This window comes from Python bivittatus, unplaced genomic scaffold, assembly GCF_059951505.1.
Source record: "Python bivittatus isolate LINGU-HERP-01145 unplaced genomic scaffold, Pbiv_v1 ctg000050_np1212, whole genome shotgun sequence".
In the NCBI taxonomy this organism is placed as follows: Eukaryota; Metazoa; Chordata; class Lepidosauria; order Squamata; family Pythonidae; genus Python; species Python bivittatus.
In genome coordinates, this window is record NW_028277033.1 from 775,865 (window position 1) to 792,739 (window position 16,875).

The 16,875-nt window shown below is 40.7% G+C and overlaps 1 protein-coding gene across 2 annotated transcripts in view; it reads right to left on the minus strand.

The window, feature by feature from the left end:
* Positions 1-654: 654 nt before the first annotated feature.
* Positions 655-16,875, minus strand: part of SYNPO2L (synaptopodin 2 like) — a 49,904-nt gene continuing 33,683 nt past the window's right edge. For both annotated transcript variants that reach the window (XM_088128449.1, XM_088128454.1), the window contains one exon: positions 655-6,930. In XM_088128449.1, coding sequence (XP_087984575.1) covers positions 4,604-6,930 — 2,327 coding nt within the window. In that variant the 3' untranslated portion in view covers positions 655-4,603. The remainder of the gene's footprint in view (positions 6,931-16,875) is intronic.

Consider the following 16,875-nt stretch of genomic DNA (forward strand, 5'->3'; position numbering starts at 1 on the left):
ACACAGTGGTTCACATCTGATAGTGTACTGTCACTGAGGCTGCGTGGCTCAAATAACAGTCTATAATTATTTCCATTTTTTTCTTGGCACAATTGAATATGTTTTAGATGTCAGTCCCTTAGAGCAGCAGTGCTTAAATTGCAAGTCACCTGACAGGTTGAGGTTCAGGAGGACATAGACTCATGAGATGAGCCTTGTTCCTACCTCCCCTTCCCCAACATCGACACACTTCATCTAGGACTTGGATTACCATTGAGAGCTTAAGGATCTTCCTTTGATTCATAGTGGGCTTGAAGAGCCACAAATTGGAAGAAGGCAGCATCAAAAGATCACTGTCATTTTCCATGTATGATTTTGTAAAATAAGATAGCTCCTCAAGCCTTCTTCCAATACCAATACTGGAGTGGTACTCCAAATTATAGATCTTATAACAAAGAACCCAGTGCTCTGTGCAATTATAAAGTTAGATGCAAACTTGGTGGTTAGTTCTGAACTAGGAGGACAAAATGGAAAAGAGATGCAAGAAAGGCACAAGTTAGACTGGCAGTTTAGCAAGTGAGATGAACTTATCCTTGAAGGCTCTGTTCAATCGGAGTCATTTTATTTCTAGCACAATAGGAACCTGACAGTGAAAAAGGCAAATGTAGACAAGAATTAAAGTGCATGTCAGAAATTTATTCCTCAGCACAAGCATCTGGAAAGTGACATTCAGCTTCAAATGAAAGAAAAAAAAACATACTTCTAGAATAACAGTGTGAGTTCTATTATTGCTTCAGAAGTACAGCCTTGCATGGCTGGGGGAGAGGCTTACAGCTGGCAGGTTCCTTTCTTCAGCATGAAATGGTCAATCTTCAGAAAAAGCAGGAGAAGCATCATTGTGGGTCACAAACAGTGCTCTGGCACAGGTTTCTCTTGGGTTTGTTGCAGAGGGGGCCAATGTGATGATCAGAAAGATGAAGGTTCATCCAAAGTGTCTTTCTGCATTCCAGATCAAGATTTCACTTTTGAGTCTTTCTCCATCAGAGATTGGAAGAGCTAGGACTGTCCCTTTCCCAGAGGCTTAGCTGCAGCCTGCTTTTACGCTGGTGCATCTTGGTGGTGGTCTTTCCCACCACAACGTCACATCTATTGTCCAGTTACAAAAAATTCAATAGGCAGGGAGGCATGGGCTAGCTCACCTCCTATATTTCCATAGTGGGCTCCTTCACTTTCCTAATACGACATGCATTTCCTGCCTGTAAGAAGTTTTTTTTACAAGAGTTCTCAGTGCAACTGCCTGCACAGCCCATGTGCTTCAGTCATGCACAGACCGTCTGCAAGTGGCCCTTTGGAGCGGCAGCTGGAAATCTGTTATTTCTGAGCAGTTCTGAAAGGTTCCAGAGACCACCACAGACAAGCTGTTCTGAGAGGCATGTACAGTCTGAACAGTCACACTTCATTCCATGAGATCTGAAAAGTTGCAATGGGCTGAATCCTAGCAACACTTTTCGACCTTGGATGACAAAATTTTGACTTGTTTATTTTGACTTGGTTATAAAAATTGGATCTGAAAGCCTCTTCCACTTAATCTCCATTTGTCTCAGTCTTGAAAGGTACAGTTTTCTTGGTTAATCTATTTGCTATTTCTTTTGGAATTCATCCCACCATCCACCCTATTTAAAATCCTTCCAGAACCTTCCTCTGCTGTTGAAAAGATAATATGGTATTAAAGGAGCGTAATAAAGCTGGAAGGTTTTTTGGAGCCTCATCATCAAGGATTCTTGCTTAAAGCATCCTGAAGAGATTTTGCAGTTGCATTAGGTTTTCCTAAACTGCCACTTCTTCAGCCTTCTTCAGGTCCTGTGTCCTTGCATGATAGGTTAAGCTAAAACGCTTCCTAATTATCTCCCATTGCCTATGGCTCTTTATTCCAGCTCTCTGTGTCATTGGAACCTGAAATGGATGCTGTTCTGGATTCTCAGAAATTAGGACTGGTAGCCATGTTTGTTATAAGTACCAGTAGGAAACCCAAACGGACAGCATGGTAAGGCTAAAAGGCTGTGACCGAAGAGGTTACATGACAGCTTGCTCAAATAGTAAGTTTTCCAGTTTAGTATGTTGCATAAACAAAGCTATAAAGCAAAACCTTGATTCAACAGGCTGCCACAGATGTAGTCCATTAAATCTAAATGTCCCTTAAATCCAAATTCATGTCATTTGCACCAATGTACATTGTTTGCAGAATTAAGTAACTGAAATTTTTACATCATGATTTGTGTTATTATGCAAACATATACATTGATGCAAAATACATAAAAATGTTGCTTATGTGATTACACTAATGGCATACATTGCAACAATTGTCCTTTGCAAGACTACTTTAGGCAAATCAGGTTTTGGGTAAGGGGGGTAGAGTTTGAATCAAAATTTTACCTATTATATCTAAAATTTGAAATCCATTGAATGAAGGTACAGATAAACTAGGTTACACTGTAATTCGTTTCCCATACATATGCAGCATGAACTGCCAAAATAATATAAATAATTCTGTCCAGAGTATTCATTCAGCCAATTCAAGAACTGCAGTTTAGGCTTATGTCAAACCATGCGGCTTAGGAAAGATCCTGACCTCCTAGACAAAATATACTATTTGCACACTCCAATCCTTTGACTTTAGTACATGCAAATTTTCTGTAAATTGGCTAATTTAAAATTGGACTGAATGTTGGATATTTGAACACTGAATTATCAAGGACCTACATCTGAGTGTGGCAAAGTTAAACATCAGCTGTCAAAGTGTTGGTAGGGTAGGCCAGGGTAAGATGGTATTTTTAATACTTTCCCCTGCACGCTGCACTCCTAGCACAACCCCCACCCCAAAACTTCAGGTCACTCTGAGTGGAAGCAACATAACACTGGGATTAATATCCTCTTGCTTCTAGGACCCCCAGCACTTTTAGAGGTTTCAAGTGGCTATAAAATAACTTCTCCTCACTTGCTATCTTTAATTAAATTACAAGAGCCTATAAAAGGACTTTTGCTGATGATTTCCACTATTGGCTTAGTGATTAAATCAATCATCTTAGGTACAAACACAAATCCTGCCTCATGAATTTTCACACACTTGCTCCTACTTCCCTTTCCTCCCTCCTTCTACTTGCTCTCTCCTAATAAGAGGTGAACGCTATCCTTTATATTAGCAAATTCAGTAGTCAACACTTCATGTTTTGCTCCTCTGGAGATTCTTTCAGCCTCTACTCTCTTTCTTGGAAGATGCTGTTTCTGATTTATGGAAAATAACTGCCGAAAAAAGAGGCAGTTGGTTAACTCTCTCTACATTTATATCTTTCTTGCAATTGGGACAAACAAGTCATAGGAACATATGGGGACTAAGGTCTTCTGGCTGCATTTAAATGACAGCTGTTTAAGCTAGATGGCATTTCTATGCCACTTCCATTTCCATCTTTTCCACGGTCTTCCTTCCTGGCCCTAAAAGTCATACAAAGTATTTAGTCTAGTTAAAAAAAAAGAATTTGTGGTTCCTCTCCCATGTAATTACAGGTTGAGGTTGCAGGTACATTTGTGTGAGCCAGTGGCGTTCAGATTTTTGGTTTTATTTATGCATGCATGCATGCATTTTTAGCCTTCCCTTCCTCTACAAGTTCATGATGAAGCAGGCGGAGCCTTGCCCTTATTTCATTGCTCTTTGAGGAAGCTGAGAAATGATGACTGGCCCAGGGAGGTCCAGAGCTAAGTGGAACCCTTGAATCTGGGTCTCAGCCCCACATCTTAGCCACAAATGTGGGTGACAGAATGATGAAGCAGGCACTGGCTTGAGTTCTAGTGCCGCCTTAGGCCCAAGGCCAGCTGGGTGCCCTTGGGCCAGCCCTAGGAAGCAGGCAAGGGCAACCCCTTCCAAGAAACCTTGCCAAGGAAACTGCAGGGACTTGTCCAGGCAGCCGCCAGGAGTCAACATGACTCGAAGGTACCCACATATATATATACAAATTGCAAGGCAGGCAGAAGTCCCGTTTGTTTCAGAATACTTATGTGAGGGCAAAATAAGGGGACAATGAGGGAATGAATGTCTACCAATGCTTCCCTGCAAATGCAAAAAACCCCCCACTATTGGCAATTTTATTTCTTTCCCTAACTTCGGCTTTAGAGGGAGGCAGGCTGTCAGTTCTCCAAAGAGAAAATGTATTTATAACGGTTGGACTGATTCATATTGCTTCGGATGAATCTGAATTATTGGCCTTACTCTGCCATGCAAATGAAAAAGCTGTCTAGCTTCACTACTTCTTTTCCTGCTCCAAACAAACTGTTGAATCCTCTTGAAGAATTGCAGATCCAAAAAACTGAGGGATCAGGGATTTAGGAAGAAAGACTGTCTCCAGTTTGGCTTCACTGATCTGATTTATAGGAATTCAATTTAAACAGAAGGAGGGGAACCATGAAGACAAATATTTAGCTTAAACACCTGGCTTGTGCCTATGGCCATTTTGCACACTGCACAGAAACAAACCTAAGTTTGCAATCTAGTGGACATTTAGCAGTGAGCTGAAACTAATCTCACTTAGAAAATTGAAGATGTTAGAATGACTGTAAAAAATCAATTTTTCTTTCATTGGTGACCAGAACCTGGTCTCCAAATATGTGCCTGCATTCCAGTTTGGGCTGCTGAAAATCTGGGTCTAGCTACCTGGAAACTGAGGGATGATGTGGGTCGGCTTGAGGAAGCCCCTCTATATGGCTCACTGAGTTCAGGAGAACTTTGATATTGGAGGGGAACTCCCTGATATGGCCCAGGGGAGGCAGGTGCAGAAGTAGAGGTCACTTCTGATCTCCAGACTGGTTCATCCAATGTTGTAGCAGAACGAGGAGCTAACACAGTAGGAGCCACACCACCTGAAGTTGGCATTGGGACAGGGGTGGAAAAACGACGAATTTCATAGGTCCTGGTTGTTTTCACAGGGGCTTGTTTGGCCGGTGTGAAAGACAAGCTGGACTGTTGAACTGTTGGACTTGTAGGGGCCTGGACTCCAGCGTTTGGAGTCTCCCCAAAACAGAACATGGCAGAATTTAGTTGGTATGGTTGATGTCTGAGGAAGTCAATGACCTTGATCCCTGTTTTTTTGTGAGTTGGTGCTTTTTTCACTTTGCTCTCTGTCTTGGTGGCCTGAGATTTGCTGGCTGCCAATGGGTAAAATGGGGAGTGCAATGGGTTGTAAGCTATGGGAGGTGGGGCACGAATATTTGGTGAATACTTCCAGGAAGAGGGAAGAGAAGGTGCAGGAGATGGAGTTCTTGGCTTTGATGTTGGTGCAGCCTCCACCACAAACTTATCCATTCGGCTCTGTCGCTTAGCAAAAAGCTCTGCCCCTTTCCCCTTCAAATGAGATAGGTCATGTGCACGAGAAGATCCATTCACCATTCCATTAGGGGCATTTGACTGTTGAGGCTTAGGAGCTACTGGAGGCGGGGTCTTGAACTTCCGGCCTGGGAACTGCATAAAGTTGCAGGCTTCTGCTCCCAGACTAAGAACATCTTCTTCAGGTCCTGACTCAAATCCTGCCCCTTGATGGTCCCCTTTGGGTTTTTCATCCAGATTCTGCACAAGAGATAATAACTCTGGATTTGGAGAATTCTTTTTCTTCTCCTCTACAGATTTGAACATGGGCTTCTTACTGCTTCGGCGGCGGGCCTCCTGCAAGATACCTGTTCTGGGAGCTGGAACTGCAACCCTCTGCTCCCTGGAGGCCAAAGGCTCAGAAGCAGGCCGTGGAATAGCAGAGATATTACTGGTGAATGGCTGGATGGGTGGCTGATTGAGTGGCTGTGGAACTGGACTAACATATAAAGTAGAAGATGTAGTATCCTGGGTTTGTGAAGATGATAATAGGGGAGATGTAGCAGTGACTGCATCTGCAGCTGGTCTAGAAGAGGTTGAGAGGAATATGGAAGCAGTGGAGGTTCTACCTGCTTTGGAAAGTGATTTCGCTGCTGCTGATTTTCCATCTGCTGTTGTCTGGACTGATGATGGTGTAGGTGGAATATACAGAGACACAGATGTGCTTGTTGTGTCATTAGGTTGCACTGATGATGGTGGGGGAGGAAGCACCATACCTGGAGAAACAAGGGAAACAGGAGGGGCAGCCATTCTCTGTTCGCCGACCCTCTCACTACCTTTTCTTAGCACTAAGGGTCTAAACACAACAGATGATGTCATAGGACGTTGCCCAGAAAAACCAGGAGTGAAAGGCCGAGCAGACCTGTTGAAGATGCCTGAGGTATTTGAAGAGATCTGGGCTCCCCCTCCAAAGATAACAGAAGGAGACTGGAGCTGAGCAGGATTAGGTGGTGGCAGTTGACTAGAAACTTGTGCAGATTCTAAATGGACGCTTAGGGGAGTCTTTTCTGCCTTCCATGGCATTGGTGCTTCAATACCAGTTATGCTATGTGTAGGCTGAATTGTTGAACTTGGGGGCTCTGCCTCTGATTTCTGTGCAGACATATTTTCCAACATCTGCTTCCCAGTCTTCTGCCTCTGCTGCTCAAATAATTGTGCTCCTCTACCTGAGACTTCAGTGAGACCTTGCTGTAGGTGGGCCTGCTCATGTGCAGGATGACCCTTGGGCTTCTCAATGTCAAGGTAGGCATTGCCTCCATCTGAGTGGTTAGTTAAGCTTCGAGCATCAGAGAAGCCTTCTTCATCAAACTCTGACTCACTGGTTGGGAAGACACCATCCTCTTCATCATAACAGCGGTCTTCTTCTACACTTCCAAAACTGACTAGGGTATATTTCTTAGCTCTCTGCCTGCGCTTTTTAAACATCAGAACTCCCTTAGAATGGGGGTTGGGGGCATCTGTCAACAGGGATGCAATGGTTCTGCATTTGGTTTTGGCTTCCTTCACATTTTTTTCTTGCATGGTCTCACCACGATTAAGCTCTGCAAGGACAAAACAAAACAAAAAAAGCACAGTCAGGGCTCTGTAAAGAAATCTACTTGGAAGCACCATTTTGTAGCCTCTGTAAGACACAACGGCCCTTACTGATGCAAAGAATGTTCCTGGCTCACATATGAGCAATCGTCAAGGCTGCATCACAAAGGAATGTAAGAATGTCACAGTAATTTGGCAGAAAAAAAATCATTTGCAATAAATTGCTGAGAGCCTTCTTGATTGAGCGACACACTGTAGCTTGGACCTGGCACCAACAAAACTCAAGGTAGTAAATTCCTGATACCTATTTTATATGCGCAGAAATTATTAGAGTTTATAATATCAAGCTCCATCAAGTGAGAGAGACCAGTTTACACCAGCAGGGGAAGAAACCTACAAGAGGGAATAGAGCCCTAATACTGTTCATTAAAAAGAAAGATTTAGCTCAGTTATTTATTTATTTATTTATTAAATGTATACGCCAGGAGCCAGTTAGCTCCTGGCTGCACTGTTATGCTTTCTCTTTGCTAACTGTTGTTGCATTGTTGTATTTTCAGTATAAGGATAGAACATTCAAAACTTAAAATGCAGTCTTGCCCACAATTCCAGGTCTCTGCCCCCTTATTCCTCCATTGTTCTGTCACTCACTGTCCGCAGCACACCTGGAGAGAATCAGCAGACAACATCAGAGACTTATGTGATCTACATGGGGCTGCCCTTGAAGAGCATTCAGAAGTTGCAGCTGGTGCAAAATGCGGCCACTCAGACAGTTATGTGTGTTCCTCAAGCAACACATGTCACATATCTGCTGTGTGAACTGCATTGGCTACCAGTGTGCTTCCAGGTGCCATTCAAGGTGCTGGTAATGACCTATAACACCCTACATGACATGGGGCCGGGTTATTTGAGGGACTGCATCTTCCCAATCACATCTACCCGCCCCTTCAGATCTGGCAGGAAGGGCATGCTGCAAGTCCCATCCACAAAGGAATGCTATCTGCAGGACCCAGGAGGAGAGCCTTTTCTGCCATGGTGCCCCCCTGTTCCCCTGGAACTTAGACTGGTGCCTACCCTTCTAGCCTTTAAGAAGGGCCTGAAGACTTGGCTGTGCCATCGTGCCTGGGGGTCTGGCAGGAGTGGAGAGCCTTGGCAATGGCTATATCAAATGGGTGCACGGCTTATATTCACTGGCTCACTGTGACTATGTTTTATGTTTTATTGAATTTTTAATCATGATTTTAGGATAGTTGAATACCAGTGTGTTTATTTATACTTTTACTGTTTCTGCTGTTGTTTTAATTGTTGTGAGCTGCCCAGAGTCACACTTGTGAGACGAGTGGTTATGCAAATTTAATAAATCAGTAATAAATCTAAGGGCAGAAAAAGTGGAGGTAAGAGCCACTTGGGGTCATCCCTTTAAAGAAGAGAAGAACCTTTGCCAGTTTCTATCAAGTCAATCAACTCTGTAGAATCTGCAAACTATTAGAATTAATTTAAAATAATAGCAAGAAATAATATCTCAATGGGTTTTTCTTGGCTTCAGTCAATGCATCAAGATCTTAAATGAATTTTTTTTCATACATTAGAATTAATTTGGTTTCAAGTTGTTGGTTTTTTTTTAATGTGAAACTTATCTCCTACATGGGCAGTTTTCTTAAATGTCATAAAAAGGTAGAAACAAGCTTTTTAGTGTCACTTATGAAAATGCCCTTGGGGGAAAAGGCAGCTCCTGTATTTTTACTTTTTCTCAAGAAAAAGGGTAATTTATGTAGAGTAAGTAAGTAGGTTTGGGTTGAAAACAGAAGAGCTTTTACAGGTTCTCTACTTGGCCCTTAAATTAAATTAAATTAAATTAAATTAAATTAAATTAAATTAAATTAAATTAAATTAAATTAAATTAAATTAAATTAAATGTATTCCAATTCAAGCCATCAAAATTGCAGGCCCTCAGCTCAGAAATCTTTAGGGGTTTACTAAGATTTGAAGGGTCTGCCCCACATTCTTGGCTTCTCCACTGCTTTAGATAAATGTTGATACTGGAATGTTATCAGTTCCACTCTTAAGCAGACTGAGGGTCAAGGAGATTGACACAATAATCCATAGGAACAGAGGTGGTAAAAGTACCAATCAAACTCCACATGCCTAAATAAGGATCCAATTTTTATTTGATAGGAGTAATTAAGATACTCTTATCAAATAAAAATTAGATTCACCCTCACCAATATATAAGTGCAATACTATGGAAGTTTCAAGTGAGCTGTGCTTTCTGCATTGTAACACTTATTGTTTAAATTGCCCTGACTTTGACTGCAAGCTCAGGATAGAGCTTACTATGTATTGACAATAAACAAGAGGTACATCTTACAACCTAGAATGTTTTGGTCAGAAAGGTTCTGACACAAAAGAGCTCTCAACGTAATTTCATCTGACTCAGGTTGCAACCCACAATAAATTAACTCTGGCCATTTCCCCGTTTATAGCATCTTCTAATGTCACCCAGCCATTGCTGAGATGATGCAAAACCTCTCCCTGGCACTGTTGTAGTGGCACAGCAGAGGTTGGAGGACTCTAGCAGATGCTGTAAATCACTGGTAAGCCTTTGCATTAGTCACTACTGTGCTTCCTCTTAAGAAGTCAAAGAAATGAAGACTGAAAGGCTGCCTTGCTTTATCTTTTATTTATAATCAAGTGCTAATAATAATAACAGCCATTATCATCATGGAAAGCAGGAGGTAGGATGGAGAGGAGAATGGTATAAAATTTCCAGGAAAACTAACCTTTTCTATTACATAAGATCAGAATTCAGAAAGTTCAGTATTATTTTCCCAGAGCAGCCGTCTGAAAACAGTATAAACATAAACTGGTGGAAATAGTTTTAATATTTATTGTCATGATAAATTCTTGACCTCTTAGAAGAAACTAGGGGCTGCACAATACGTTGGTTCAAAGCAGCTTCCAACCCACTGTTGGCTCTCTTCATCCCACTTTCTACTATTTAAAATCTAAAAAAAAAGTTTTCTTTCCCAAGTCAGTTTCCTTCCCCAAGCATACCCCCTTATGGAAAGAATACAGGCTGATGGAAAGGGAACCCCTTCCTGGGAAAAGCCTTGCTAGGTTCAAGGCACAAAGGCAGTTGGTACCTGCATATGGTTGGTCCAAGGGCTTGACAGCAGCATCCAGTCCTGGAGAGCAGGGCATGTCACGTACTGTTTTTAACTCCCAGTTCTCCATAAAGAGAACGGAAGGAGTAGAGCAGCTCCCTTCTGGAGCAGAATCAAAACCTTAAAAGAGTCCAAGTCCTTTGACTGCAACTCGGCTGGCCTTTTAAAGCCTCTCTTTTGTCTCTTCTGCATTGCTGCTCAAAGCCATGAGGTCACTCTCTCTATTTTTACCCCCCAGGCATCATCACTAAACAGCGTGATGGACATTGTCAACTGTCAAACACTTGCTCCACTTCCCATCCTCCTCTCATAGCTGGGGTTAAAATAAGACAGAATGTCTCTCACAAGTTTCCACATTTCTGAATAGGACAAAGGCATCCTACGTAATTTATATTTTTTCTGACATTCACTTACCTAACACATGAATTGCAGCTCCTTTTTCCCCCCACAAAACACACAAATTGTTATCTTAATCAGCATTTGAATCAGGGTATTTACACAAAATGAGCATTTGCAACAGGTCATGTGGTATGGCATACATATTTTTTTTCACAGATGTGCCCTATTCACATCCAAAATGTGATTAACATAGGGAATCTAATTTTAATAAAATGCATGCACCACTAAGGGGAAATTAATTTTCCCCTCTTTCCCTTTATTTCTTCAGGCTCCATATCAATGGGGCAGGCATTCTACCCACTTCCTAATTAATAACAGAAACCAGGCATACACAACATTTTAATATGAATGAGGCAATAAGAAATACACAGGAGTTTTAAAAATTGGGTTTTTCTTCTTCTTAAGACTAGTTTCCTTTGTTCTAAAATGTCCATAACCAAACATTAAATATTGGGCTATTCTGATGGCCAAGAAACCAGTCTTGTCATGATTATCGTAGTTCTCTTTGCCTTCGTAGCTGTATGTGACTTTTTAAAAAAATCCCTGTTCTAATTTGAATTGGCATGTAAAACTGTTAAGGCAAGCTTCTGTAATCAGGAATGGCAGTAAACTGTTGTGTCAGTTACTTATAGCCACTAATCACTGGGACATAACTATGCACACAGGAATGTAGAGATGACCTTGGTAAAGGAATGGATGAACCATTAAAGGAGGAGAAAAAGCAGCTGACTCCTGGAAAGCGTGAGAAAGAAACTCAAAGTAGCCCTACCTTGATTCTATTTCATATAAGGTGGGACAGACAGAAACTCTGACAGGCTTTCAAGATTCTCTAATTCTATCCTCCAACAATAAAGAACATTCCTTGAATTGCTGCCATGCCTGTTTCATGACTGGCCTACCCTGAAGGGCTGACGTCACTCTTGAAAGCTTGTCAGAGTTTCTCTGCACCATCTTATACCTACAAAATCAAAGTGGGATTATTTTGAGTTTCTCACACTTTCCTCTTTCTCAGGACTGAATAGTCTCTAAACAGTAATAATCTATAATAATGAGTAATAATCTGAGTAACCTGAGTGTCTGTTTCCTGGCCAGGCCCCGCCCTGAAGGGCTGACTTTGTGATTTGATGGAGATATAGAAAAAAAATTCTGGATGATCCTACCAATAGGTTTGTCCAAACTGTCCCATCCCTGTTCTCACAGAAGAAATGTGATAAAAGGTGGCATGACTATGTTCTGCTAATTTAGTGACCAAGGCAATATGAAGTTAGAGATTCTCCTTTACATTCCTTTACAGATTTGCAGCGATGGACCATTCTATGATATTGTTGCCATTCAGCTTGCTGGATCAGACTGTTACACTGCCAATCATCTCAGTTCAGATGGATTTCTACAACTGGGGTCTGAACATGGAAATCACAGCTCAATTAATTCATTGATGGGATTCATTCAGCAATAAATCTCTTGGTCTTTCCATACAATTTGGAGTCAAAAACTACTGTAACCCAGTGAGAAATGGCAGAAATTTCCCTGGATATTTTTTTTCCTTAGTAGTCAGGTCTATTCTTATATGCCTTCCCACCTGTTTTGTTTCTGATGAGTCTTGAAAGTATCTCAAGATGAATCAGATGTGATTTTGATTACCACCTAGCAGCCTCAACAATGCCCTTCTCTGACAGCCAGTACCAGAGGCCTTCTATAAGACAAACTTCCTCCTGAGCACTAATAGCCTCTTCTGTCACCCATTTTCCCTTACCCTGTCTTTGGAGAAGGGTTAGACACTCAGAATGCTCAGTGCAGATAGAAAACTATTCCATAATTCAAAATGATGGGATCAAAATTAGCTTTATGTTCACAAGATAATTTGTTATTTGTTCGTGTTCACAGAAGTTTAGAGAAGCTGTACAATCATAAAAATGATTGAGCTGTTTTTGACTGTTGTTTCATATATATGACATCTAAATATGCTATTGCAAAGTTCTTTATGATATTTCCAGCTTAAGCATTTAAGCATTTCCCTCTTTAGCAGATGTGTTACAGAATACACCCTATATGTCTCGTATCTGTCCTCTAGTACTTGGCAAGGCCTCTCTTAACAGCAGAAGGAGAGAGAGACAGAGAGAGAGACCAGCTTCAACCTGTTGTACAGAGCGGCAGCAGGAGGAAGTCCTGAGAAAGGACCTAGATGTGGGGTAGGGGGAAACAAGCTATATACTGTATAGACCAAATTCAGTTTATATATAAATGCAGACAAAAAAAAATATTGGGATTTGGGAAACAATCCCTCATCCTCAAGGCTGCAATAATCAAAATAGCCATTCTTTTATAGTAATCTCAGAATAGGAGTTCCCACATTTTCATTTGTTATTTCAGATTGAAATAGTTGGAACATTTAAGGTTGCCAGATGATAGGGATGGGTTGAGTGAAGTTCTTGGGCTCTGGGCTGGTTCCTAGAATTTAGAAATAAAGGAGCAAATTTGGACTGAGCCAAAAATAATTCTACTTCATTCTGTTGTATTTACAGTAAGCAACATTTCCATGCATGCTCACTTTTAAAATATAATCTAACTTAAACCCCAAGTTCAGAAAAACAGCCTTTGTCAGATGAGAGATAAAGAAAATGTACTCCTACTGATTATTCTAGACTTCTTAGTAGCTTTTTATGCTACTGAATGAACCTTGTAGGCTGAGTTTATTAAAATGTCATTTCTGCTTGATCCTATTTGCAATTATGCCATGAGATCTTACAGATTTTCACTAGGCTATGCATTTGTTTCACACTGATATAAAGCTGTTGGGAAGGAATATTGGGGAATGTGAGGCAAGATGCCACTTGCATGCTGATGACACTCAGTCTGATTTCTCTTTACTGTATCACCTTAGTTCCATAAAACCATGACGGAACTGGATCAGTGTCTAGAAAAAATAATGAATTAGATGAAGGCCAGACTTTAACTTAGATTAAATCTTGAGAAGATGGCAATCTTTTTTTATTCATTTGATTTCTAAGACCACCCAATCACCAAATGACTTGGTATGTAGAAGTTTCTCAAATTTGGGAAATGAATAGATAATCTATTCTTGCTTTGCCACTGAATGAGCAGGTAGATAATTTGGGGGTATTTCTTGTTCCAGATATCTCATTGGAAGTCCAGATGTGTCAGCTTTGTTCTAGTTCTGCTGTTGTACTCACTGTAGCTAATTCTGAACAAAAATACTCTGTCAAGCACTGGTAATCACTTTTTAGTATCATAGCAGTGTGTTTTATGTAGGACTGCCCTTAAAAATGACATCAAAAATACAGTTGTGGCTGCCGTGATACTGACAGGGACAGTTGTCAAGAATCATGTAACCCTATCCTGAAAGAGCTGTACTGGTTAACTATTGGATGCCAAGCCAAATTCAAGGTAATGATGTTGACTTACAAAAACCTAAACAGCTTGGGTCTGAGGCATCTGAAGGAATACCTCTTCGTTTAACATCCTTAGATGTTGGGGAAGCCTCATTAGAAGCTGTACATTCAACACATAGCCTGGGCCTTCTCTATGATGCTGCCCCAAATGGGACATATCCTCCATCATAGAAGGTGCTTCCCTTCTTGCTGACAGGCCAGACTAATATCTAATGGGATGGGTGATGTTACTTATGCTGTTCTTACAGGTTTTATTGATTGATAAAGTGTTTGACTGATAATTTGTCAGTTATCTTAACAATATTATTACTAAACTGTGACTTTTTTTAATGAGGCAGAAGATGTAAATGATATAAATAAATAACTAACATAAGTCTAGCTTGTTTAAGATTGACCATATCTCTTTCTTAAAAAAATAAGTACTTCATTTGAATGAAACCTCTCCCAATTAATGGCTGCTTCTTGTTCAGAAAAAGGGATACATACACACATTACACTTGATTTTAGCCAAAAGGCCAAGAAGTGAAAGAGGCATACTAATTTCAGGTTTTAAATACATTACAAATGCAATGGCTTTGATTACACTGGATCTGACCTGAGGTGGGTGGGACTGCAGGATGCATCTGGGCATGTTCATATCTGCTGCCCACTCCTTGCTCTGTGAATAATGCATGGTAGCAGAATATGAAGCCAGGTATAATACAGAAAAAAGACAAATGAACAGCAGAGGTGAGCAAAAAGCAGAAAAGCAACAAGTCAACTGGGATAAAAATGAGAGGATAAACCATTGACTTTGGTGTAAAAGGAGACAATAAAGAATGAACTAGGGAATGGAGACGATAAAGTATGAACTAAGGAGTCCTGCTGCTTAGTCAACTCACTCCAGGCCCCAACAGCAGACTTACAGAGTGGGACAGAGGGAGGAAGGCTATCTCACTTTCTCTGGCACTGGTTTTAATTCCTCACCTTGTGACTGGAGTTCATGTCTGGGGAAGTGGGGAGGGGAAGGGGAGAGAGGTTGGGTGATCCTGAAGGAGAGAAAGGATACGGGTGAGTTTAAGTCTCAGTCTCTGGCATAGATTCAGGATCTTGGGCAAGATAGTTGTCTTCTAGCTTTAGAAAGCTGCCTTCTCTGAAATGATTTTCAGTTGCAGCAGAAAACTGTTGGCTCAAAAAAATAATTTGGTATTATAGGCAAATTGTTTTTCAGTCTTTGCAGTGTATGTTTATGATTCAGCAGACTTATCATGGCAGCCATTTTACACTGGTGTAAGTGACACTTCCTCAAAAGTTTAAATGTGGCATCCAACCCATATAGCTGGTCCTACTCAAACTGCATCTATTTCCATGTTAAAACTGAACATACAGACTTCATGACTTTAATGGCAATTCAACCTTTTTCAATTTCTACATTTCTTCCTTTTCCCCTACCTTTTGTGTCTTTGTAATATCTTGCCTACCATTTTGTGCAGAGTTGGTAATAACAGTTTTGCCTTACTTGTAAAATTATTATTGTGAGTATCAGCCTAGAATTCTTTGTTTTACAAATAAGTAATGAGTTGTCTGTCGTCTGCTGATCTATTCAAATTTTAATTTATATAATCAGTTCTAGATGCTTGTTTATCCAGACAAATGCAGAAAAAATATTTCTGAAGCAGGCCATAGAACAGTGAGCAGTTAGATCAGCTTGCAGCTTTTGATTGCCCCACAGTTCTGAATACTTCTTCTGTACCCTTAAAAATGTTGCGTATGATGTATCTGGCTTTGCAAGGTACTTCTCACTGTACTGACTCTGCTTATGAAAATAAGTTATGATGCAGGACATGGCTCACCCTTGCTAGGACAATCAGACGGAGGAGAACAGCTGGGCATGCCTTGCTCAGCGTTCCTTTCATGGCTGCACATTATTCCAAAGAGAGAAATAGACTCCCTTGAAGGTAACTAAAACTCCTGGCAAGCTATCAGGAAATTAAATCACTGTGCTCTAATTTTACTTCATTTTATTTCTTCTAATCACTTTCAAACTTTGAAGTACAATTTAAATTTAGTTTAATAATTCAGCATTTCTCATCAACTTGAGAGTATTACGTTTATTTCCTTCCTAAGATAAGCTATCTCTCCTCAAATTATCTATGATGACATTTGTTCAGCCTCTACCTGGAAGCCTTCCACCAAGAAAGGACATTCTGTATTCCGTAATTGATTTTTTAGTTAATTTTTTAAAAAAATATTTGGAAAAAGTAATTTTTATAAAGATTTCCTCAAACATCTGCAGTTCAGTTAATTATCTCTCTGACTGGAAAGATATATTTGGTTGTTTGATATATTTCTCCCAAGAACTCAAAATAGCCCTCCTCTTATTTTTTTTCCACATCAACCCCTCAGGGAGATAAGTTGGACTGAGAGGAAAGGATTGGTCCAAAGCTGCTCTGGGTCTCCTTGCTCCTAGTCCAGCACTACACCACACTGGCTTATGGGCTAAGATGGAGGGACTGTCCCAGATTCCCTCAGGGAACTTTCATGGCTGAGAAGAGACTTGAACATAGATCTCTCATCCTAGTTCAGAACCTTCACCATTAAACCATTAAATGCTGGCTCCCACTATTTTAGTTCCATTCAGGCAACACACTGAACCATAAATTAGCCAACCACATCTTATCCAAGCATGTTGTATGAATCCAACCTCTGGGATAAATGTAGGATTTCTTGTCTTGTGCTGCATTGGGTTACTGCAGCACATAGTACAAAGACAAAAGATTTAGGGACAGTTTGTTCCTCTCAACCCCCCTCCCCCACAATTAAAGAATATGTTGTGACCGGAACATGCCTAAACATATGTTAAGAATGGAAGATGACATCCTTTTGTCCTAAAGGGAGAGGGATGGCTTAGCCAGCTGTTTTAAACAGTTGGTTCTGGAAATGTATTTGACAAAAAGACAGACAGCTGGCTTTGTGCCTGCAGTCTATGGCATCATTGATTACC